Here is a 24,649-nt window from a genome sequence, read left to right as displayed (position 1 = left end):
AGAGACAAATGGCAGGCAGGTACATCTGCAGAGTAATCTGCTTCTTGACGTTCTTCACCACCTCACTGAGGCCATCGGCAAGAGCCAGTCACCCCTGTCTCAGCTGGAGACCAGGATGCCCAGGAGGACCTGCATCCTACATTCTACCTCTGGCCTCCAGCTCCCATTCTGCACCCTGAGGTGAGGAGGCTGGACAGTGGTTTGGGATTGATACTAAGAAAGGTCACATCTTAGAGGGCTACACTCTATACTCCAGCGACCTCCAGAGTCGGCTTTGGAAAACCCCAGCCCATGTGTTCTCAAAGGTTCTCCTGGCTCCAAGGAGGATTCTCCAATCCCAAAATCAAAGCCATAGCTTCGCATCCCCATTTGGAAAGTCCCCCCGCCCAACCCTGCTGCCTTTATCTCTCTTTGGTAACAGAGCAAATTTGCTCAGGACGCAGAGCAGGGCACAGGCAGACTGTTGACTCGAGCGAAACCTCCCCTTTGGAGGGTGGCAGAGGAGGCTGCTGGATGACCACAGGGAGGCCAGCGGCCTCTTGCATAACCCAGGCGGCCTTCTGCTCACCCCGGCCTTTTCAGGGTTAGGGGTGAGGCAAACCGCAAACTCATGCCCAGTTAATTTTTTAAGGCAAAATCAACAGGCTCAGCAATGATTAGCAAGCAGGTAAGTTCATCTTAATCACACTGAGGACAGGGAGGGAGGAAGAGGCCCGTGGAGGCCCAGGGATGGGGCCAGTTATCAGTTAACCACATGAATGTTGTTTCCTTCCAAACCCACTGGCCTTCAGCCCCAGCTCCCTTGTTTTCCTCTGGGAGATACTCTCGTGGCAACTCAGTGGCCGTCAGCCACCAAGTGAGCAGACACATGGCCACCTGGGGTCTTTGCAAGGAGGCAGAGCATCCTCCTCGTTAAGGCCGAGCTTCCCACCACCGCTTAGGGGGCTGAAGAAAGTCCCCCTTACCCTCTGGGGCTCCATGAGGGGCCCAGGTATAAGGCCCAGCTCTACAGTCCAATCTGCCACAGCTGCCACTTGCTAAGGACCTCGATGCCACCATCCAACAGCTGGGTGGGTAAGGGAGAAGGTTCTGAAGTTCTGTGCGACACCACGGGATCGAGCAGTGGTGGTATGAGCAGGGTTCAGGAGCCCAAGAAGGAGCCGAGGCCCAGATTGCCAGAGCACCTACCTGCCACTGGTATGAGCAGGCACCAGATCCCAGCTCCAGGCAGAACTGCGCTCTCAGTTGGAAGGCAGGGGTCCCAGCAAGTGGCTAGGGCCAAGGGATGGCCTGTTAGACCCCCGCTGCTCCAGGACTCCTGCTCTGGGGTCTTGAGAGCTGCCAAAGGCAGCCGTGAGGCCAGGCCAGCCTCAGGCCAGGTGGCTGCCTGGACTGGAGTTTGGTCAGCAGTTGGGGACCTATATTGTGAGATAGTTAGGACTTTGTCCACAAACTGGAATTTGAAATTTCAAAGGGGCGAAACTGAAGGGCCCTACCCCAGAGTGGAGACGGCGCTTGGCTTCTTTCCCCCACGACTTTTGTTCTTTGTCTTGATAAGTCCTGGTTTCCCCTGCGCCCTGCCCAGTGGCAGGTGGGGGAGGACGGTTAGGAAAGAGCATGGAAAGGGACGCCGAGGCATCAGTGCCCCGGGTGGCCAGGTGCCTGGAGGGTGTCTCTAGACCTGCGTATGCCCAGGGAGGTGGCCGTGGCTTCTCAGATCCTTGGGTTCCTCGGCAGTTCAGTGAGGTTGAAACCAGCAGGAGCCAGTCCTGAGCTCAGGAATCCTGAAGTCCTCCCGACATTCCAGGAGAGCGGTAACCTGGGGAAGTGGAGCCCTTGGCCTCTGGAGTAAGACTCCATCCTCACGCAGCCCCTCTGGTTACACCAGTGTGTCATTGGCCAAGTCTCCAAGCCTCTCCGAGCCTCTGTTTTATCGTCCATAGCATGAGGGTGTCTAGGGCATCAGATAAAACAAGAAATGTCGAAGGTCCTTGGCCCCAGGCTTAGCACCTCGCTCTATAAACATCACCGATACTATGGTCTAAAAGAAAAAGAATGCAGCACCCGTTCCTCTGTCCACGGCGGAGGCAGGGCTCCATGTGACCCACTGGCCTAGCTGCGGCCTTGACCCTCCGCAGTTCCCTCCTCCAGGCCTCTGCTTCCCCATCCCCAGCGTGAAGGAGCTGGGCCTCCTGGTGAGCTCCGAGGTCCTCTTGCCTTCTAGGAGCTGCTGACGGCACAAGGGAGAGAGACTCCTCTCCAGAGGAGGGATCCGGGGCTCAAGAAGTCCGCAATGACAATGACCTTGACAGCTGCCTCTTGACGCCCGGGGGGATTGGTGCCAGGACCCTGCCTGGGGATCAAAACGCATGGTTGTTCAAGTTCTTGGCATACTCGTGAATGATGTAGTATTCGTATATGACATCTGGACGTACTCCCGTCTACTTTCAGTCATCTGTAAATTACGTATACTAACCCCGTGTGAATGCTAGATAGATAGTCTTACACTGTATTGTTTAAGAAAAGAAAATAATGAGAAATCTGTACAATAGCCGGGCATGGTAGTATGAGCCTGGAAAGTCTCAGCTGCTCAGGAGGCTGAGGCAGGAGGATCGCTTGAGCCCAATAACCTGAGGCCAGCCAGCAGCACAGCAAGACTGTCTCAAAAACAAAGAACAAAACAAAAATTCTGTTATATTCAGTACAGACACGATTTTTTCCAACAATTTTTGATCCAAGTTCTTGGATGCAGAACCTGTAGGTACAAAGGGCTGGCTATGCGCTTATACCTGTTCCTCTAACTCCGACTTCATCTCACTAAAGAATGTGTCAGCCCCACCACGGAGGCTGTGAGGATCAGATCAGGGCCTCGGATGTGATACACAAGGGCTACCGCTGAGCCACACCCCCAGTCTCTTCATTTTTCTTTATCCTTTAATTTCTTTCTCTTGGAGACAGAGTCTTGCTGTGCAGTCTAGGCTGGCCTCAAACTTGTGGCGATCCTCCTGCCTCAGCTTCCCAAGTGCTGGGATTACAGGTGTGCACCAGCATGCCCAGCCCTTTTCTAATAACCGATTTAGGTTTTTTTGATATTTAAGTTATTATTTCAAAATGTAATCATTATTTTAAGGTTATTGCGCATCTCCCATTATTTTTTCATACTTGGGAAACTGGTGTGTATTCCATGCGCCACACCGCGATTCAGACTTGCCCTCTTTCCTCATTTTTCTGATGCTCAGATGCAACTGAAAAGTAAAACCTGAGGTCACAGAGCTTGCTCAGTTATAGCGCCTATAATCTAAGATCTACGGTTTATGCCCTGAAATGGGAGTGAGCGGAGGGAAAGTTGAGAACCCTATGACGGTACCTCATCTAATCCTCATGTAAAACTGCAGGCTAGGGTCCCTTTTACAGGAGAGACTGGTGATTCAGAATCATTTGCTTGTGGCCACAGAAGTAGCAGGTCCTGCCAATGATGTGTCATTTATATGAGGAGCGTGTATCTGGTGTTGGCTAAAGGTGGAGCGAGTCGTGTATGTGACAGATGACGTAATGTGTACCTGCGAGAGAGCGGACTCAGTTACTGGGAGGTGGCGGCGCGGTAGGACATGAGTCTGGAATGCGCCTCCTGGGCAGTCCTGCACGTGGAGCAAGTCGCCTATGTCGCTGTCGTCCGTGGGGTTCGCGGTTTGTCGTGTGCACGTGGCCTCCCACCTGGCAGTTCCCGCATATAATACACACGGCCCGGCAGAGCCGCGGGTCAGAGACACGGATGGAGTCTAACCTGTCATCTAGAGAGAGATGTATTGTTATTTTTATTACCCAATGAAACGCTGGCTCGCCAGCGATCACAGTCCGTTCGCAGAAATGTGGAAGTGCACCGCTCACACTCGATGGATTGCCAGACACGTAGGACAAGCCTTGCTGGGCCGTGCAGGAAGGCACCGGGGGTCAGCCCTCAGAGGCCCCGGCCAGCTGGGTCTTCCCTGTCCACCCAGCCCCACACTCCCTCCACGGGCGCCAGAGCCAGGACCAGGAAGAACCCGCTAGCAGCTGAAGTGCCCTTCAGGATCTCATTTTGGTAATTCATCTCAAGGTGTTGGTTGGGCGGCCTCCCCTCTTCCCTGCCTGAGAGCCTTGTCCTAACCAAGAAACAGCCGGGCCGTGATCATCTCCCCACTTTACAGATGGAGAAATCAAGGCCCCAAGAAGAGATGTGATTTAAACAAAGCCATCCAAACAGTGAGGGAGCTGCCTTCTAAACCCAGGTTGCCTGGCCCTTAGTCCAGCTTCTTTTCTCTTCTAGCGCCATTGCTCCGCTGCCCCCAGCATCTGGGCTCTAGGAGGAGGGAAGCGGGCAGTAAGGCTGAGCAAGCCAGGAAAGGGCTTCCGAAGGTTGGAAGGAGATGTCAGGGATGCCTCCTTCCGCCCCTCAAACCCATGGGCCCCTCTCCTGGTTTGCTCACTCATCCAACCACCCATCCGCTCCTCGCCTTATTAACTCACCCACTCACTAGCTCACCTACTGGCCAAAACCATTCCTTCACTCGACTCACACATTTGTTCTCCCATCTCCAGCTCACTCCCGCTCTGACTCCCCCCACTTGCTCAGCGAGCGGACCGTCCCTCTTTCTCTCACTGTCGCCCTGGTTGTCACCACATCCTCTGACCTGTCCTTCCAGCTAGCAGAACATGACAGGTGCCCAGGCCCTCGAGGTCCCCACCTTCAGCCCCTGTCACCCACGTGGCGACTCTGCCTCCTTAGCCAGATCAAAAGCCTTGAACAGCCTCTGCGGAACAGATACAGAGGGCTGGGGGCGTGAGCCCAAGACCGAAGATGAGTGGGACAGCTGCGGGGTTGCCAGGGCCTCATCCGAAAGGGAAGTGCCAGGCCCCTGATTCCAAACACGGCGAGGCTGTCACGAGCAGCAGCGGCTCATCGAGCCAAGCTTGGGGACATTCAGAGCATGGCGCTCCTCAAGACTGCATCCCACTCCAAGGGGAGGAGAGAGGAGGGGAGAGACAGGCAGAGTGGGGTACAAAGTGGGGAGAGGGAGTAGGAAAAGGGCACAGTTGGTGGCACATTGTCCCTGCACGATGTTTTTCTTCTCCCACCTCATCAGATGCTTGAACCTCCCTTTGAAGTCGATTGTACATTTTACAGGGAAGTAAACTGAGGCCTAGGAGAATCATTTACCCAGAATCGCAATTAGCAGGTGGTAGGCGCCAGAATGTAAACCCAGACCTGTGGGGCTTTGGCCTCGTCTCCAGCTGACTGGGGAGGAGGCAGGGCCCCAGGGAGGCAGGAAGAAGGGGCTGGAAGGAGTCAGCGAGGAGATGGGGGCTCGCCAGAGCAGCAGAGAGCTGCAGAGGCTGCTGGTGGGTCGCAGGGAGGCAGGATGGGACCTACAGGTGAGTCTGGGCTTCCCAAACTGCCAGTCCATTCAGCTGCCAGGGCAGGTGGGAAACTAGAACAGAGGTCCGAGTCTGAGGATCCACTGGGCCAGTATCTGGGCTTGAGATTAGGTTTCCCACTCATGGGCCACAAAGCAGCTTTATCGTTGCAATAGCTTCGAGGGTAGAAGTCAATGATTTAGGAAGTGACTCGGGGGTGGACCGTCAGCACCTGAGCGTATGAGTCAGGTGTCCGGTGTGGGGAACAGGGGCTTGGAGTGGCTGAGCCAGGGATCGAATGAATGCCGGTGACTCGGTGCCTGCCTTGCAAAATTGATAACTGAATTTGAATATTGGTGAGTTAGGGCCCCAACAGTTGTAATTAGCACCCCGAGTACAGTCAGAGCCCGACAAACAGCCAAATCCCTTCAGCCGCGCCCAGCCTACCCAGCGTTGGGACGATTAACCATTAACCCCCACCCTCCCTGCACAGCCTCCACCCCTGCACAGAGGCTAGGCCCAGACTCCAGGCTGAGCCTCCCAGAAGACAGTTTGAAAGGAAGGCAGACAGAGCAGGGACCTGGGAGGAGGCCAGGGGAGGGTGGAGGGTGGGGGCTGGGGCTTGGCTCAGAGGCTTCAGGGTGGGCGCAGGGGGCAGGGAGGGGGCCGAGGTGCGGAGGCAGGGGAGAATGCGCCTCTCCAAAACCAGCTCAGAGGCCAGGGTGGGCGCAGGGGGCAGGGAGGGGGCCGAGGTGCGGAGGCAGGGGAGAATGCGCCTCTCCAAAACCCTGGTCGACATGGACATGGCGGACTACAGTGCAGCGCTGGACCCGGCCTACACCACCCTGGAATTTGAGAACGTTCAGGTGTTGGCGATGGCCAATGGTAGGTGGGGGCAGGTGTCCCAGAGGCAACAGGTGTGCCCAGGTGTGGGAGCAGATCTTTGGCCCTTGACTTCGGGGCGGGAGGAGAGTGACAGAAAATGGTAGGTTGGTCCTGTAGGGAGGGCAGGTGTTGCTGCGTGAAGCAAATGTGGCCAAGGACAGCCACCAGGGGCATTCTGGGTGAGAGGGGGCCTGCAGGGGCAAGTGTCCAGCCAAAGTAGATCCCAGGTACCCCCTCCAGGGTCTTCACAGTCCCTGTGACCTCACAGCTGTCCTGCTCAGCGTGTCACTGGCAAGAGACATGATGGGAGGCTCCAGGGATTCAGCCCAACACGGCCCCCTCTTGGGCCTAGGTCAGAGAGCCAGAAAGGTACGTCCTGTCCCTGGTGACGACGGTGCTACAGGCATAAGTGCACCTCAGAGTGTCTTCGGGACTTTCCTGGGGGATTAGAGGTTGGGGAAAATGGAATTCTCGGGGGAGATTCGCTAATGGAGGAGCTGCATGTGTTGTGTGTGATCCCGAGTTCCCGTGTAGATGTGTGAGTGGGAGCTACACTGCACGGACGAACGTGTACCTGGGGAGCTGTATTTGCATGTCCGTGTTATTGATGGATTTGTGTTCCGTGTTCACTCGCATTTGTACTTCTTCATCCAATGGGCCTGTGCTTGTGTCTCTAGGAGTGCCTGTGTCTCTCTCCGGCTTGTGTGTTGAAGTGATGTGAGTGTGTATACGTGTCTGTGGGTATTTGCACATGTGTGCTGTACATGTAGGTCGCTGACTGAAAATGACTGTGGACGTGGATACTTTTGTGCATCCTGTGCTTTCTGCATGCAGGCCTTGTGTGGCGTTGGGCGAGTGCCTGTCTTCAGGCCTCTGTGCACGTCCTCTGTGCTCTCCAAGTGAGAGGTTCTGAGTTGTCATTTGCCGGTTGGGAGTCACATCAGGAATATGTCTTCTCTGAGCAGATTTTGTTACCAGTGTGTATCTCTCCCGTTTATACGCTCACTCCAGCATCACTGAGCATCTCTGTAGCAGGAGGATTGTTCTCCTCCGCAAGGAAGCAGAGGGAAGGAGGAGGCCTGGGAGCCAGGAACCTCCTGGTAAAGGGCCTAAAGGGTTCAGAGAAGAGGTGGCAGCTGGCCCGGGTCAGCCTGTCACCCACCTTCCTGCTGTGGCTCCGAGCCACATGGCCGGGTCAGGCTGCGGCTCGACTGAGGCCTGAAAAGTACAGCAGGAAGGAGGAGGTCGCAGCTGGGCGCTGCCTCTGGTCAGTGTCACCAGATGCTCGCCTGTCCCTGCCACCCATGCCCCTTACCGAGTGACCTTGGGCTCATTGCCTCCTCTCTTGGCCTCTGTATCATCTTTAAAAATGGGTTCCTTCTCCCCAGCTGGCTTTTAGAGGATCTGGGGATCATGTGAGGGGCTCAAGGGGAAAACACAGTAGAAATGGCAGATGAGTTGCTGCCCCGCTCGGCAGGGTGTCCTGTGAGCCCACGGGGACAGTATGTACTGTCACACTCCTGGACACTGCACAGCCACTTGAGAGCCCAGGGGTCACAGCTTCCTGGGGCAGACACCAGGCTCCTTGGCTAAATTCTGAAGACACCATACTCCCCACATACTCTGGAGCCAGAAAGATCCTTGCTGCCTGTGTGAATCTGGCAGGCCGTTTTCCTTCCTGAGCCTCAGTTTCCTTATCTATAAAGTGGGGATAAGTAGTAGCGCCTGCCTCCCAGGGCTAACCAGAGGACAAATAAGATAAGGTTCCTGAGTGCTTAGGCCTGGTCATTGGCCTGGCCCCACGTGGGCTGCCTCAAGGACTCTAAGCAGGGTCTGCATCCCCCACTGGAATTTGCAGTGGTTGGGGTGCTGGGGTTTTATGAGGTTGTCCTCGAAGTGTTTTGGGTACATTTTGAGTTGGTGGCTCAAAGGACATCTCCCCACCCAAGGATATCGCCTTACCCTTCCCCCCCGCTTCGGAAGCAACTGCAGGGAGTCCTAGCTACTTCAACCCCCGACGGGACACCCCTGGCTGGGCTGCATGGGAGGAACAGTCCCGTTCACCCACACCCAAACCAGCCCCTCTACTTAGCAGCGTATGAGGATGCTGGACGGGTCACCGTCCTCTCTGAGCCTCACCTGGAGAAAGGGGGTGATCGACAGACCTCAGTGGGGAGACGATCTGCCCCACAGTACCCAGCCTGGCCTGCCCTGGAGGGGGCTTCCTTCCCCAGCCTACTCAGGGGGGACGAGATCCCCCACAGTACCCAGCCTGGCCTGCCCTGGAGGGGGCTTCCTTCCCCAGCCTCTTGCTGAGTAGCAGGAAGGTATGGGGTCAGCTCTTCCCTGGGCTCGGGGGAGGATAGGCTGGGGAGAAAGGGCACCGATGCAGCTTAACAATTATCCCTGTCTCCAAGAATAATTCACCAAGCGGAGGGGGCTGCACTCCTGGGCACACGCAGGAGGCCTAGGAGATGTTCAGCTGGGCAACAGCAGAGATAAGATGTGGGCTGCAAGTCACCTGCTTCGAGAGTTTTCTTCCACGGAGAAGTGCTCATTTCCCATATGTGGATCTAGAGCTTACAGTGCGCCAAGTACTTCACATGGGTTGATTTGCTGAGCCCTACAGGATCATGATGCACCCTGTTTTACAAGCAAGGAAACAGAGGCATGGAGAAATAAACTAACACGGCCAGTGTCACATGACCAAGTGGGCCAGCTAGGATTGGATCCTGGGCTGAAAACATTCACGATCTATATTCTTTTTTTTTGGTACCAGGGATCGAACCCAGGACCTTGCACTTGTGAAGCAGGTGGTGGCACCACCAAGCTAAATCCCCAGCCCACAGTCTATGTTCTTAATAACAGTGCTACGACCCTCTACTGTTCTTAACTGGACATCCCTTAGGAATCCAAGGTCGGATTCAAGTTTCTGTGGAAACACAGATGTGTGGACTCTGGTGTCCACACACATGTACTTTTCAGCAGGGGTGGAGTTGGTCGTGGAGTTTATCAGTCCTTGGTGGACAGTTTGCTTATAGAAAAGGGGACTCGCCAGGCGTGGTGGCTCATGCCTGTAATCCCAGCACTCAGGAGGCTGAGGCAAGAGGATCGCTGTGAGTTCGAGACCAGCCTGGGCTACATAGTGAGTCCAGGTCAGTCTCAACTACATAGTGAGACCCTGTCTCAAAAAAAGAAGAAGGAGAAGAAGAAAAGAAAAGGGGGCTCGACTGCTGGTATTTTTTTAATCTGCAGAGAGATCAATTGATTAAGACAAACAGGAAGTAAGGGAAAGGAACTTGCCCAAGGTCACAAGTGGCTTAGTGACGGCATTGGCACAAGGGTCCAGAACGCCCAGCACCCAAACCAAGCTCCCCTTTGCAGGTGGCCTCCAATCTCCCCTCCTCCCTTTCACATATGTGCTCATCTCGTCTCTGGGCTGGGTGGCGTTGGAGAGGGGCCAGGCCTTTGCCTTTCCCATAGGAGGAAAGTAGGGAATGTTCTCCACGCATGTCGTCCCTGCTCCCTGTCAGCAGGGCATAGGCGACAAGCTGAGGTTCACCTGGCTCCAGTCACTCAGTAAGGAAGAGGAACTGGTTCTGGGGGGAACTGGAGAGTATTTATTCTCCTAACACCTTCTCTGCCCAACTAGGAGTCTAGAAGGGCCAAATGCACCTAGCAGTGGCCAGGTATTAGTTCCTCTGAGAAAGCCAGGGCATAGCATCCTCCTGAGGGAGAAGCAGGCCCTTTATAGATGCAAAACGAAGGCTCCAAAAGGCCAAGCAACTTTCCCAATATCACAGAGCAGAAATAGCGCCCAGGTCTGGCGTAGATTTCCACAAGGTTCACGCGGCTCTCTGACTTTCCGCCCTTCCCGGGTCCTAACTCCCTTCCCTTTCTACACAGATACGTCGCCATCGGAAGGTGCCAACCTCAACGCGCCCAACAGCCTGGGTGTCAGTGCCCTGTGTGCCATCTGCGGGGACCGGGCCACAGGCAAGCACTACGGTGCCTCGAGCTGTGATGGCTGCAAAGGCTTCTTCCGGAGGAGCGTGAGGAAGAACCACATGTACTCTTGCAGGTGAGGAGCCCTGCTCAGGCCTTGATTTCTCCAGCTAGGAAATGGGTGCACTTGGACTATCTTCTCCCTGGGTGGGTCCTGGAGACATCTGCCCTTTAAGGGCTTCCCGACTTTTCTGGTTTCTTAGGCCTAATGGGTACAGGTGAGAACATCTCCAGCAGCCCTAATTTCTGACCCTAAAGGGCATGGAACTCATCCTTCCACCTGGCACTTTTTCTGGGACAAATAGAGGACTGGCTCCCAACCTTTCCTCCTACCCCAAAGGCTTCCCAAGGCTTTGGAGATCCTTCGTTCAAAAGTATCGACCATTTGGATAAGAACAATAATAAAATCAGAGCAGCTGTCAATCACGAGTACTTGCCACGTGCAGATCCCGTGTCAAGCCCCATCTGGGTATTATCTCATTGTCACCTGTCCGTACCCCCTTGGGGTGGTGTTGATTGTTCCCAATTTATAGATGAGGAAACTGTGGCTTGGAGGCCTAGGGTTTTTCCCCAGCTCCCCCAAAACCACAGTGCATCACTGCCTCTACCCACCCCCTTTCCCCTGCCCCAGAGTCTCTGTGGAGCAAGCATTGACTTGAAGTCAGGACCAGGGGCCTGCTATGATCTCTGCATTCTTACAGGATACGGTAGAAATGGCCCTGGCACTTGAGAGACTGAGGTTCCCAACTCAGCTCTGCTGCCAACCAGCTGAGAGATCCAGGGCCCTATGTTGCTTTCTCTATGTTTGGCAGGGTAGACTGGACTTTCAGAGAGTCCCAGGCCCCCCCAGCTCCTGAACAGTTTGCATGGGAATTCCCGGGGTGCAGAGATGGAGCAAGAAGCTAGGGATTGACCGCACTTGTCCTAAGAGGGGAGGCCGTGTCCTCTCCACCTAACCATCTAAAGCCCTCCCCAGATTCAGCCGACAGTGCGTAGTGGACAAAGACAAGAGGAACCAGTGCCGCTACTGCAGGCTCAAGAAGTGCTTCCGGGCTGGCATGAAGAAGGAAGGTGAGCTTGCCCCACCCCTACAACCCCGCTGCCCCACCTGCGCCAACTCAGAGATCTACCGTCATTTACAACTGTAGCCACACTTTATGGCTGGGTGACAGGCCCCAGGGCGACCAGCTAATGGCTGAGAGGAGGGAGGGCCTGGGGATCTGACCACAGGGAGCGGCTGGGCTTGGTCTTGAGAAAGATGCAGAGATAAGCTCCCACTCAGCTACTCAGGCTCCCAGCAACTGCCACCCGGCCTGCCTGTGCCACCTAAGGCAGCCAAGGTGGCTGCTTTCCCTTAATCTAGTGTTTCTAGCGTGAGACCTCAGCACACCCAGAGTTCACAGAGGTGAACACCAGAGGCTCTGTTCCTGAGTTTCTTGTCCAGGCACAAGTGCCTCAACCCCTTAGTTCTCTTTCTGAGATATCAAGTGGCCACCGGGGTTTTCCCAGTGTGGACAATGGGAACAAGGCCAGAGGCTTACCCCGGAGGGAGGGGACAGGGATGACAGAGCAGTGTCCATTAAGGTCTTGCCAGGCTTCCTGCTACCAGCAGGACCAGTCCCTGGGCCGGGCTCTTCCCACCTTTGGGTCTTATGACCACTCGATGTGGCTGGAACTATTACTGGGCCCCCTTTCCATGGGACAGGAAACTGAGGCCCACAGTGATTAAGCACTTGCTGAAGGCCCCAAGTTCTGTGAGTGAAAGAGCTGAGGTTCAAATCCAGGTTTTGTGCTGTTTGGACAATACTTCAACACTGCAGATCCTGTGCCCTCCAGACCTCAAGAAAGTTTTAAAACTGCTTTCAGCCCAAGCTCAGAAAGCAAACATCTTTTAACTATTTTTCAAAGTAACTGGAGTTCATTTGTAAATTTGTTTCCTTCTTTTCAACTCTCTGGAAAAGTCCAGCTCTGGGACAGCCCCAAACCTTTACTTCCAGCCCATGGTTATGCCTTACTAGCCAAGCCCTCAGTCTAGACACAGACACACACAGACACACAGACACACAGACAGACACACACACACACACATGCTCCCCAGCCCAGCAACAGGGACTCAGTCCACCCCAGGCCACCTGAGGAGAGGGAACGTCCCTGTCACCTGTCCCTGAGGCCCTGTGTTCTCTGCTGCCTCCCTCAGAACATCTGTGTCTCATCCCTACAGGCCTTAGGTTGAGCTGGAGAATTTTGCTGGAAAATCAGGGCCTGAAGATCTTGCTCTAAAGACATCCGTGGTTCTGTGATGAAGGAGGGGCTTTTGCAGTCCTCCCCCAAACACACTTATCCAAGTTTTCCATGGGGAGGACCCTCTCACCCACTCTCCCCTCCAAGCTGAGGACCACTTTGTGGCATGACAAGTGTTGTGAGTGGGAATGTGGTGCATGTATGAATACTGGAGACAAGACTGAGAACCACAATTAGGGGTCTAATGTCTCTGATTCTATTATCCCAATAACCTAAAATTTTAGATGCTATCATTGTCCAGAGGGGGTGTTTCAAGGACATTGTTTGAGAGAAAAAATCTCGTAGAAATAGCTGCATGTAGAAGGGAGTTAGCAGCCCATCTAAACAGGTGGCTGTGGCCTGGTCCTGCATGTGGTCAGAGGGAAGTCTCCACCTCTTCTGGGCTCCAGTTTTCCCATCTACAAAGTGAGGTGGGTATATAATAATTCACAGAGCCAGTGACTCCCAGATCCCAGCTCCTAGGGTGGAGGGTGAGCCCTAGGCCATTCAGCTCTAGCTTGACCTTGAAAATAGCTTCCTGCCTCTTGAGCAAAGAAAATGGGCATTCTGCCAGGAGAATAGCAGATTCGCTGGTGGCAAGTAGAATGGGCTAGTAAACACAGAGCTTATTTGCATGCCTGGGTTAACAGAAGACCACAATACATGGTACCTTTGAAACTGGGTCACAGTAGCAAAATGTTCCATGACCCCAGTCGCCAAGTCCTAGAAAGGTAGGATTTTGCTAACTCTACCCAAGTCTGCCAGTCCCCAACATCCCTCTTCAGACTGATAGGAAGTTCCCAAAGCGGAGTGAGAGTCAGTGGAAGCCTCACTGACCAGGAGAGTTGAGATAAATGTTCATTTCTAATCCCAGAGGATTTGAGGGCTCAAACCCAAAAGTGGTCATTGAAGATCAGAAAGTGTGAGTTTGAAATGTAGGGTTTCTAGACCAGCTAGATGTAGAAATCATCAAGTCTAACCCCCCCACACACACACACACACTTTGCAGGTAGGAGTGGAGGAGTCAGGTCTAGAACTCAGGCTCCTCAGAGCTGATTAGACATCAAGCTCGCTGGAGTGAAATTTGGAGTGGTCCCTTGGGGAAGCATGTTCTGGTCTCAATTCTGAAGCTTCCTCTCCACTTCGGGGAGGATTTCACATTCCACTGGCTGGTCTGTCCTGGTCAGAGGATATTCTGCTGTGGCTGGAAGAGGCTGGAGGGGCAGACTCCTGAGGCAGAAATCTGACAGCTTGCAAATTCTGTCCTATAACCGAGGCCAGGGAGATGAACACTTGCCTGGTCTCACTGTCAAACCTATGACAGATAATCCAGATCGTGGCATCAGTAGCCCAGGGCACTCAAGAGAGGCAGGTTGGTGACAGGCCAGGACCACCTAATGAGCCCTTTCTTGGAAGTCGAGCTGGGCATTCCAGGCCCCACCGGGGTCCTCTAGGAATACAGGCTCATCCCCTCTCTGCCTCTGGCCAGGTCGGTTAATATTCAATGGAAGTTACATTAGGTCCCCGACCCTGCTAATACTGAGCAAACATTTGGAAAACATCATTCCGTGACTGAGCTCGCGCTGGGCACTGATAAGGCCAGCTAACCTTGAGGAGCCCTATCCGCAGCTGCTGACTGTGGCCCTTTCATTCCCCGCCTCCCCCTCGACCTGCTGGGTGTGGCTGCTGCCAGGGAGGGGTGTGGTAGGCTGGGCAGGGGAGAGGTGAGGGAAGAGCTTCCCTGCCCAGCATCTCTACTGTACACCACTGACTTTTATGCTTGGAATTAAACAGTGTGTAAAATCAACCGGAAGTTGAACAGCTAGATGTCAGCATTCCGTGGAGAAATCGGGTGCTGGTGAGGATGATCACTGTCCCATCCAACACCTTCTCATTCATTCACCGAGCACCTCCTGTGCACTGGGCTAGGCTAGGTTCCAGGGGTGACGGAAGTAAACCAGAGAGGTGAGGTTCTGGCTTTCTGGAGCTTCCTGTCTCAGGGATTAAAAACAATAAAGAAATGAACAAATAACTCTACAACAGGTACCTAGAAGAAAAGTAAAGAGGAATGAGGGGGAGAGTCTGAAAGAAGGGCTGCTGTGGCAGATCAGAGGTAGAGAAGGTGTCCGATAAGGTGACACTCTGTGGTGATGTGAAAGAAGAGGGATTAAGCCCTGTGGAAAGGGGATTCCAGGCAGCAAGAACAGAACAGCAAAGGCCCTGAGGTTGAGTGTGGCTTTTCAGGACAGAGGCCGCTTGGGCAGGGGTGGAGTGAACTAGTGGAAGTTGGCACAAAGAGTGTATGAGAGGCAGAGAGGACGTGCTCCAAGGTATGTTTGGAGGGTCCCTCTGTCTATGAGAGGAGTCAGCCCTAAGGGCCAAGGCCAGAAGCCTGAAACCCCCGTGGAGGATCTCCCTCATCTTGGGGTCCTCCCTTCTGCCCCTTTCCACCAGGGGGCGCCCGCTAGGCCTGACCAGGACAAGTGTTGGGCCCATTTCATAAGGATTAGTGACGACAGGTGGGGGTGTAAGCAAATGTGGAGAGGGGAGAGAATGTACCAAGACCCAGGCTTGGCCAGAGGGACTGGGAGAAACCACCTGCATTTCCCGAGATGAGCAGGAGTAGAGGGAGGAGGCTGAGGGAGAAAGCTTTGGGTGGGGAAACTGACACGCCATGGAGATGCTATTCCCACCAGCAAATTCCCAGTAGAAACTGAGGTTTCTGCAGCCTCATCGTCTCTTCCTCTCAGCAAACCCTAGTTCCCCAGTGAGGCCTTGTGGATGCCAAGGGGTGGGCCAGATGATGAAAAGGCCATCTGATATCTTAGGCTTGGACTCAGGCGGGGGCAAATGGTGGGCTTGGGGTCTTTGGAGACAGAAGCCCTGATCCCTGTGTTGTCAATGAGTCATCAGAGTGAGGCAGGAGGGAGGCAGCCTCACCTTGCAGACTGTGGGAAGTTGAGTCAGGAGCATGGCGGACAGGCTGCCAGGCAGCTGGGGTCTCCGGGTCTCCCTGTTGAGAGCTTTTGCCTGGCGTCCAGGCATCCCTGGGTCAGCTCTGTGTCATCTGGAGCAATTTTTTTTTCTTTTTTTCTTACACACTTTCACTGGGCAAGAAATGATCCTCTAAATAGAGCCTGAAGATCCGTGATCTTGGCAGAGCCCTCCTCAGTGCTGCAGACCCCATCTCCACCCTCTGCTGCTTCTGAGATCCAGGGCCTGGGCCACTCATGCCTGCAAGAGCTTCCCCACTGAGGGGGCCTTTCTGGGTCTGGAAAGTCCTCCTGTGAGCTCAGTTAGATTGCATCTCCTTGTCTCCCGCATGCTGAGCTGGGCTTCATGCTCTGGGTGCTCCCTTGCCCTCCCCCGCCATTGGTGCTCCCCCTTACTCTGGGACACCCCTGGGTCGAGCTCTTGCCCCTGAACCTCCCCCACCCTACACTTGCTTCCCCCCCTCACCTCTCTCTGCCCCTCTTAGCTGTCCAGAATGAGCGGGACCGAATCAGCACACGGAGGTCCAGCTACGAGGACAGCAGCCTGCCCTCCATCAACGCGCTCCTGCAGGCAGAGGTCTTGTCCCAGCAGGTATGGGGCACCCTCCCAGCCACCTCCCACATCGCAGAGGAATCTCACTTCCTCTGTCTCCATCCTCCCCAGCCATGCCCTGGAGCTGCGGAGGGAGAGGACCTCAGATTCCACCGTAGGGAAACTGAGTAAAGTGTCATATAGCCAAGACAGAGCTCGCCCTAGGTGTGGGGTTCTCAGGACTGTCTAGTTCATCTGGTGGCCCACGCCCCACAGGCTAAGCAGGGCTTTGCTCTCACTGAGGGCCTGAGATCAGCCCCAAGGAAACAGGATCGCTGGATCCAGTCGGCAAATGGGGTGCAGCCAATCCTTTGCTTGAGCAAGTCATAGCACCTCTCTAGGTGATATTATCTTCATCTACGAGATGAGGGTGACAGTTTTTGCCTCGCTGGGGCCAAGGTATCCTGCGGCTCGTCGAGGCTGGTGGAGAAGGCAGAGCAGCAGTGCCCTATAAGGATCCCTCTCCCTCATCTTAGGGTCCTCCCTTCTGCTCCTTTCCAGAAGCTCCCTTCACAGCTAGAAGTACACACAGGGAAACTTTCCAAGGAGCAGGGCTCACTCAAGGGACAGGAAGCGGGGGGCTGCCACCTGCAACACTTTTCTTCATCTCCCGCAGATCACCTCTCCCGTCTCCGGAATCAGTGGTGACATTCGGGCCAAGAAGATTGCTAACATTGCAGATGTGTGCGAGTCCATGAAGGAGCAGCTGCTGGTACTGGTCGAGTGGGCAAAGTACATCCCAGCTTTCTGTGAGCTCCCCCTGGATGACCAGGTGAGGGCAGACATGCGCGGTGGGCAATGTCAGACGCTAGGTCGCCAGGGTCCTGCTGGCCCTCCTGGGATGTCATATGGCACGGGACTGGTTTGACTTGCTCAGCAAAACACACATAGCACTCATGTGCGCCCAGATCTGTTTAAATTATAAATATTAACTCATTAAATCCTCCTGATGTCTATGAGGTAGGTACTGCTCTTCTTCCCGTCTTAGAGGTGAGGAAACAGGGACAGAGAGAGGTTAAGTAACTTGCTCAAGGCCACATAACAGATGGGATTAGAACTAGCCAGGGAAGTTCCAAAGTTCAAAGTCTGGCTCCTCACCTCAGGGCCACGTAGCTCTCCTGGGGGTATTGACAGGGACCCAGGCCCAGGGAGCTGGAGATTTGTCTTCAGCGCTGGCTCTAAGACCAGTTCCCTGGGTCATCCTAAACAAATTGCTCCCCCTTCTCTCTGAGCCTCCGTTTTCTGCTACGTGGGAATTATTCACTTCAAAGTGCTGTTGGGAGGACTGAGGATGGACCTGGTGTTTTTTCTTTTCCTGTTTATTTATGTACTTTTAAGAGGTATAAAATAATTTTTTAGGCAGAATTTTTAAAGTACACCCAAAGAAACAGAGTGTGGGCCCTCAAGAGAGAGAAGAGCATCATAGTCTGAGACTGAGTATATTTAGAGGCGCTTTGGGGGTGGAAATCTGCAGACTCTGTGGAAAGAGGGGATTTAATTTACAGATGAAAGGTGATGACTCTTTCTGCAAGGGAAGGGTACTGACTCTAAAAAGTGCAAGATCTTGGAACTTATATGGTTGGACCATAGCTGGCCTCCTCAATATTGGTTTCTCCCTTGTATCTACCAAGATGACTTAACTTAGCATTGTCTTTCCTAAAGTGCCTTCTCTGGAGGACTAAAAATGCTCCTGAGGAAAAGGGATGGGGAGAGGTAGCTCGTCTGAGGACAGGGGAGCCCCTGAGATGCTGCGTGTGATAGCTCTCGCCAGAGCAGCCCTTGGCCTCTGTGAAACGTGTCCCCACCTGGGCAGGAGTGCTGGACTGGGCCACCTGGCCAGCTTTGGTGGAAGCACAGGAGACTAATAATGCACGTCCACCTCTGAAATCTTCCAGAAGGCTTGCAGGCAGGCAGCTGCCTCTCTGTGAAAACCAGAGCTTCCCAAACTCCTTTGGCTGGAGCCTCCGGAACACTGTGAGGTGAGCCAGTGGTTGCCCTAGGAGAATACTGGCTTGGCTGCTCCTAGGCTTCACCTGTGGCTGGACCAGAGGCCTCTCCTCTGGGTTCCTCCCTTGCCTAGGACAGTTGAAGAGGCAGAGATCTTATTCCAACTCCCCCTGCCTTCTCCCCAGCTCCTCGAGCACTGGCCCTGGTCCCTCTGCTGGAGAGTCTGCATTAATGTTTAATCCCCCCTGTCCTTCCTAGGGGCTTAGCAGAACAACAAGATACCCCCAAGCTGAGCAATTGTTAACCCCGATTTCCCACCCAAACCTCCTTGGCTGGGGCTCAGAGCATTCTCAGAGGGCAGTGATGGGTAGCCAGTAACATGGGACAATCATTAACGCCACCCCCGCCAGCACAGCTGCCATGTCAGAGGGGTGGACCTGGGAATCCATTCATGGTATACAAGGAGCTCGTCTTGCCCAGCATGGGCAGGGTCAACCTTGGCTATCTGAGGGCTTATGTGCATCTTGGTTTGTGGACCTCAAAAACGTCGAAGGCTGGGTACAACTGATGGCATTGAGGCCCCTGGTGAGAAAGTGACGATCAAAAGCACAGAGCAAAATGGCCTCAAAGCTGGGGATGAATCCAGGTCCTGTGCCTTGCCATTTAGGAGCCACTGGGTTAGCCAGAACTCTGCACAAGCACCTGAAGACATGAGTTGCTGGGTAATTAGCACGCTTCCTTCCCTTCATGCTGCCTATGGAAACTGGGTTCGCATATCCAAGTCTTCCCATTTTTTCTTTTTAAGTCTTCCTCAAGGATTCTGGTTATGAGGTGATGGAAGGGGTAAGGACATGTGGCTGGCCAGGAGGGGCTGGATCTAGAGAGGAAGATAAGATGTTGACTCACACATGCATTCCTTTTCTGCCTTCCTTCCTTTCTTGCTTCCTTTCTTCCATCCAACAAAAATGTACTAAAGTCTATCTACTATGTGCCAGGGTTTTCCCGTGGCTTACAACAGTTTTACCTCCTAAGAAAGCTCTTCCCTGACCTCCAGCTAATGCAGCTATTCCCACCCCATTACTCTTTGCCATAGCCTTCCCCCTCCATTCTTTCCTCCTCCTTCCCTTCCTCCCTCCCAGCACTATCATCCTCTGTCCTATTTCCTTCTTTTCTACTTTACATGCTATCACCTCACCCCACATGAGTTCTGTCAGGTTAGAGACCTTGTCATTCTTTTTTATCTTTGTGTCATCATTGTCCAAAAGTGTCTGGCACTTAGTAGGCATTTATAATTGATGACCAAAACAACGAAGAATCAGATGAATGAGTGAACAGTAGAACTTTAATCTTCCTCACTCCAAACTCCCAGCCCCACATTGCAGATCCATCCTCTAGTCCAGCCCGACTTTGGTCCTCGCCCAAGTGCTAAGGCAGATGACTTCAAAGACATGAGCAGTGTCCTCCTGCGCCGGCTGCGCCCTGGCCTTGGCCTTCAGTCTTCATGGCCTTCAGTTGTCATAGGCTGCTGCTCCTCCTCACAGGAAAGGGGCCTGGCTCTTGATTCTCTGCCACACCCTTGGGGCGAGCCAGTTCTGAAAACCAATATCTACCTCCAGATTTCTGTAATGTTCTCTCAGAATTCTAGAATCTTACAATGCCAAGTAGATAAATGCCCTGGAGATTTTCTGGACCAGGGATTTCCCAAACTCAACTGAACCTCTGAATCAACTGGGGGAGCTTGTTGAATGCAGATCCCTGGGTGCTCCCCATATATCCAAAAGGAGAATCTTTGGTAGTCAGGTAAGAATCTGTGTCCATAAATACCTTCGAAGAGTCTCTGTAGCTCATTCAGTGGTAGGAATCTGCAATCCAGTTTAGAACTCTTAGGGTAATGCTGTTTTTAAGAATCAGATGAAAGCCTTTGAACTTCTGCTCAAAAGAGTGCTAAGTATGTTGCCTACAGCTGCTCCAGGGACATAGATGTGGCCCAAGGATGCAGCAGTTCAAGGGCAGAGTCAACAGGAGCCATCCCAGTTCAGAGTGCCTGTTCTTTCTCTTTCTTGGTTTCTGTTCATTCTTTTCCAGGTCCTTAGTTTTACCAGTCATGGAAGGAAGGCAGCAGTTTTATGATGTGCATTTTATAGCTCAGGCATGTAGAGGTAGCAGGGAGAATTAAGCTGCCTTTCCCAGGGCTTTTGAGTTGACCAGAAGCTGCCTTCCCAGGGCTGCAGATGCCATACTCTATCCCTTATCTCTTCCAGGTGGCCCTGCTCAGAGCCCACGCCGGCGAGCACCTACTGCTGGGAGCCACCAAGCGATCCATGGTGTTCAAGGACGTCCTGCTCCTGGGTAAGGAGGCTGCCTGTCCCAGCAGGTCTCCATGGAGCTCATGCAAAGGCTATCTCCAAGGTGGCCCTGTCCTCAGGCTTAATGACAGAGGATGCCAAGACTCAGTTCTCAACTGGATCCTTACCCGGATGCCAGGAATTATGGATACAAGGAAGGAAATTTCCCCAGCCTTCAAGTTAGAGCATAGAGTTATTCCTGGATACCCATGCATTCGGCCATTCTTTCTGGAGTAGGATCGAGAGGAGGCCAGGAATGGTGCATGTCACTTGTGCTGTAGAACCACACAGTATACACCAGGGGTTATGCTGTATTCTTTTAGTACAACAATGCTATTATGGTGGTGCACGCCTATTATCCGGCACTCTAGGAAGCTGAGGCAGTAAGACTGCAAGTTCCAGCCCAGCCTGAGCAATTTAAAATACTTAGTGAGACCCTGTCTCAAAATAAAAAATAAAAAAGGGCTGCAGATATAGCTCAGTGCAAAGACCCTGGGTTTAATACCAAGACTAAACAAACGGTGTCCAGCTCCAGAGTCTGGTCCCTTAAATTTTGTGCTTTTGTTCCTCCCAAGTGGCCTTTGTATGTCCCAGTCTTGAGCTATGATGGTAAAGGAAGCCTAGGTGATAAGAAAGGAGCCCTAAAAGCTAAGTTTCAAGCATACCCGATGACTTCAGGCACCTCTTTTAGTCTGGGCCTCTGGTTTGCCATCTGCGAAAGGGATGTGGTGACCCTGCAGGTCCTCCTCCCAGAGAGAGCACCAGCTGCATTGCCACGGCAAACCCTCTCCTGAGGTGGCTGCCCATTCTTTCTCCTTCCCAATCCACCCAGGCAATGACTACATTGTGCCCCGGCACTGCCCGGAACTGGCGGAGATGAGCCGAGTGTCCATTCGCATCCTGGATGAGCTGGTGCTGCCCTTTCAAGAGTTGCAGATCGATGACAATGAGTATGCCTGCCTCAAAGCCATCATCTTCTTTGACCCAGGTACCGTTCTTAGCTCCTATGCCAGTGATGGCCAACCTTTCAGAGCTTTCAGTGATGCGGACAGCCCCCTGTGGCATGCATGCCACAGGTTTGCCACCACTGTCCTAACCCATGCCTGATGCCCCAGACCCTCTGCCAGATTTCTGCTGGATTCACGGCCTCTTTCATCATCATGGCCCCAGGGGAAGTTGTTTCATCAGCCCCACTGAATAGATGAGGCAAATCAAGGTTCAAAGAGGTGTCAAGGTCCTGACTCCAAAGGCCTGCACTTTTCTTTCCCTTTTTCCCTTTCCTCCTCTTTTCTCCTTCCCTCCTCTTTTCTCCTTCCCTCCTAACTTCTTTTGCTTTCATCTTTGCTTCTTTTCCTCAGAAAACTTTATCAAAATAATATCTACATAAACTCGACATTGCAAATAGCTCTCCTCAATACATCCCACTTTTCCAACCTGAAGCCTCTTCCCCAGGATAAGCATTTCTGATTCTTTCAATTGTTCCTTTTGCAGTTAACTTCACAGTTTGAAAAGCTGCTAAGCATTATATCTCTCGTTCTGTTTTGTCTTGTTTGTGTGGTGCTATGGGATGGAACCAGTGTCCTTGCACATGCTAACAAGACTTCCACCACTGAGCTGCAGTCCAGCCCCATGGTTCTTGATTCACACATTTTAGACCGTGTATTTCCCGCTATTCTGGCTATGGGTTTCACTCTCTTCCATCAGTGCCCCCGCCTTTTCTTCCCCATACTCCCTATGGAATTTTATTGCTATTTTTTGTGCCTGACTGACCACCTCTGCAGCTTGCAGTCATGTGCTTTCATGCCTTTATTTCTGGTCCTATCAACTTAGGACAATGTCTCCTAACGCTGCTGCAGAAGATAACTGCACCCCAGCTTTTGTTTGTGGCTCTTTTCTCTCCCCATTCCATGTACTGACTTTTGTGTCTGCTTTTTCACAAAATGTCTTTGGAGTCACATCTTTGTGCAAAGCCTGCTTCCCCTCCCCAGTGTCAAGGTGCCGCAGGCCCAGAGGCTCACTTGCTTTCTTCCCCCTCACTGGCTAGAGTGTGCTGGGCACTGCCTGTGTACAGATCACTTCGGGTAGTGACAGCAATGAGGAAGAAAATGACCATGTGTTGAGTGCTCAAGAAGCATGGTTTAAGTACTTTATGAAGATTATCTTACTAACTGAGGTAGGAATTATTATTGTCCTCATTTTTCAAATAAGGAAATTGAGGTACAGGGTGACCGATCCACTTGACCAATGTCACACAACCAGGCAATGACGGCACTTCGATTGGAACTTCAGACTCTCATCAGTCCCTACCTAGCTAATCTCAAACGCATGTGCGTGCGTTCCACATGCTGTTTCCCCTTTCCCAGAGGGTGAGATTTCTAGTTCTGCTTTTGCTTAGGGCCTGGCCTAAACTGCATGTTCTGCAGTGCTTGGCAGGAGTTGGGGAGGCAGAAACTGCTCAGTAACACATGTGGGACTAGTGTGGGATTGTGGGGCTGAGTCGGGGACGTGCTCAGTGAAAGTTTGGTGATGAATCAAAGTACATAAATATAGGCAGGGGAGAAAGCCCATTAGAAGCAGGGGCAAACTCTTTTTCTGCCGCTTCCTCTGTTCATAATTATTTTCATGAAAGTTGAGATCGAAGTGTTAAAAAGTAAAATATTAGGTTAAGGATGTAGAATTTATTCACTGATATTTTTTGCATTCATCCTTTCCTCCCTCTCTCCATGCCTTCAACCAGTTATCTATTCAATAAATATCGACTATCTGTAGAGTGGGTGTTGTGATACTCAGTTTAAAATGGCAAATAAAGACATGAGCCTGCTCACACAGTGCTCGCAGTCTAACGGAAGACATGACTCCCTCCTGTGTAGTCCACAGTGATGGAGGATCCACTGAAATTTAGGGACATGATGGACATACAATGTAGGCCTGGGAGGGTAGGACGGAGAAGACTCCCTGGAGGGCGTGAAATGTCAGCTGAGTCTCAGATGACAGGTACAGCATGGAGGGAAGGAGAGACTGACCCAGTGCATCCGAGGCAGGCTGTGCCAGGATCTGGATCATGGGACCTCAACTATGGATCAGGAAACCAAAGTCGACCTCAAGGCTCTGCCACCAACTGCCTGTGTGACCTAGGGCAAGTCCTTTTCTTGTCCCGTGCCTCAGTTTCCCTATGTGTAAAATGAGTGTGCCCTATATTCCTGAGATTCCGCCTTCTATCTCTTATTCCCGACTCCTGCATTTGGTATCTTAGCAAACACAACCGAAACATTTTTTGCCTGGATCTAGGAAGGCACAGTCTGTGCTAGTGTGCTCTGGTCATTGAGCACCTTGAATCTTTGTTCTGGTACTGCTGTCAGCTCCCTGTGCAGCTCTGGATCACTGAGCCCCCCACCACCTGGGCCCCACAAGTCACTGGACATCTGGGCCCTGCTTATCTCCTTGCCATCCCCTCCCACTGCAGATGCCAAGGGGCTGAGCGACCCAGGCAAGATCAAGCGGCTGCGCTCGCAGGTCCAGGTGAGCTTGGAGGACTACATCAATGACCGCCAGTATGACTCACGCGGCCGCTTTGGTGAGCTGCTGCTGCTGCTGCCCACATTGCAGAGTATCACCTGGCAGATGATTGAGCAGATACAGTTCATCAAACTCTTCGGCATGGCCAAGATCGACAACCTGCTGCAGGAGATGCTGCTGGGAGGTCCGTACAGCCCATACAGAGGGGCACTGGGGCACCTGCCTGGGAGATAATCCTTGTGCAAACTTGAGCTTGCCTCCATTGCCTCCTCAGTGTGTGGCTTTGGGCAGGTTGCTTAATCTCGGTTCCCTCATCAGGAGAATGGGGACAAGGACAGAAGTCCATGGGCCCAGATTCTGAGAGCCTAGCACATGCCAGTCCCTGTTTTAAGTGCTGGAGGCTCAGGAAGGAACAAGGTCTCTGCCTTCCTTCAGGGTATGTGTGTACAAGTGTGTGCACAAAGGTTCATGAGGAACAGACCATGACCAAGTACACAGTAAGAAAGTAACTCCAGATTTTTAAATAAACAGGTAGTATGCTAGAATTTAACCAAAAAGATGACTTATTCAAAGGAGACCTCACTGAAGGGGTGGCTTTCAGGCTAAGACCTGATGGCCAAAAGGAAATAGAAGATTGAAAACCCAAGAAACTAAATAATAATAATAATAATAATAATAATAATAATAATAAT

General features: G+C 52.7%; 1 protein-coding gene across 3 annotated transcripts in view; it reads left to right on the top strand.

Annotated features, from left to right (window-relative positions):
* The first annotated feature begins 5,384 nt into the window (after positions 1–5,384).
* Hnf4a (hepatocyte nuclear factor 4 alpha) overlaps positions 5,385–24,649 on the top strand; it is a 26,068-nt gene continuing 6,803 nt past the window's right edge. For 2 of the 3 annotated variants that reach the window (XM_010631454.2, XM_010631453.2), the window contains exons 1-8: positions 6,117–6,279; positions 10,186–10,360; positions 11,261–11,355; positions 16,043–16,149; positions 16,766–16,921; positions 20,358–20,445; positions 21,274–21,429; positions 23,905–24,141. In XM_010631454.2, coding sequence (XP_010629756.1) covers positions 6,165–6,279; positions 10,186–10,360; positions 11,261–11,355; positions 16,043–16,149; positions 16,766–16,921; positions 20,358–20,445; positions 21,274–21,429; positions 23,905–24,141 — 1,129 coding nt within the window. In that variant the 5' untranslated portion in view covers positions 6,117–6,164. Of the gene's footprint in view, positions 5,413–6,116; positions 6,280–10,185; positions 10,361–11,260; positions 11,356–16,042; positions 16,150–16,765; positions 16,922–20,357; positions 20,446–21,273; positions 21,430–23,904; positions 24,142–24,649 lie in introns of those variants that run through there. The other variant, XM_010631455.2, reaches the window with a different exon arrangement.

The sequence above is a fragment of the Fukomys damarensis genome, unplaced genomic scaffold (genome assembly GCF_012274545.1).
Source record: "Fukomys damarensis isolate Sample0158 unplaced genomic scaffold, DMR_v1.0_HiC HiC_scaffold_22, whole genome shotgun sequence".
In the NCBI taxonomy this organism is placed as follows: domain Eukaryota; kingdom Metazoa; phylum Chordata; class Mammalia; order Rodentia; family Bathyergidae; genus Fukomys; species Fukomys damarensis.
The sequence above is the reverse complement of the archived record's forward strand: the minus strand, read 5'-3'. Positions and strand labels throughout refer to the sequence as shown.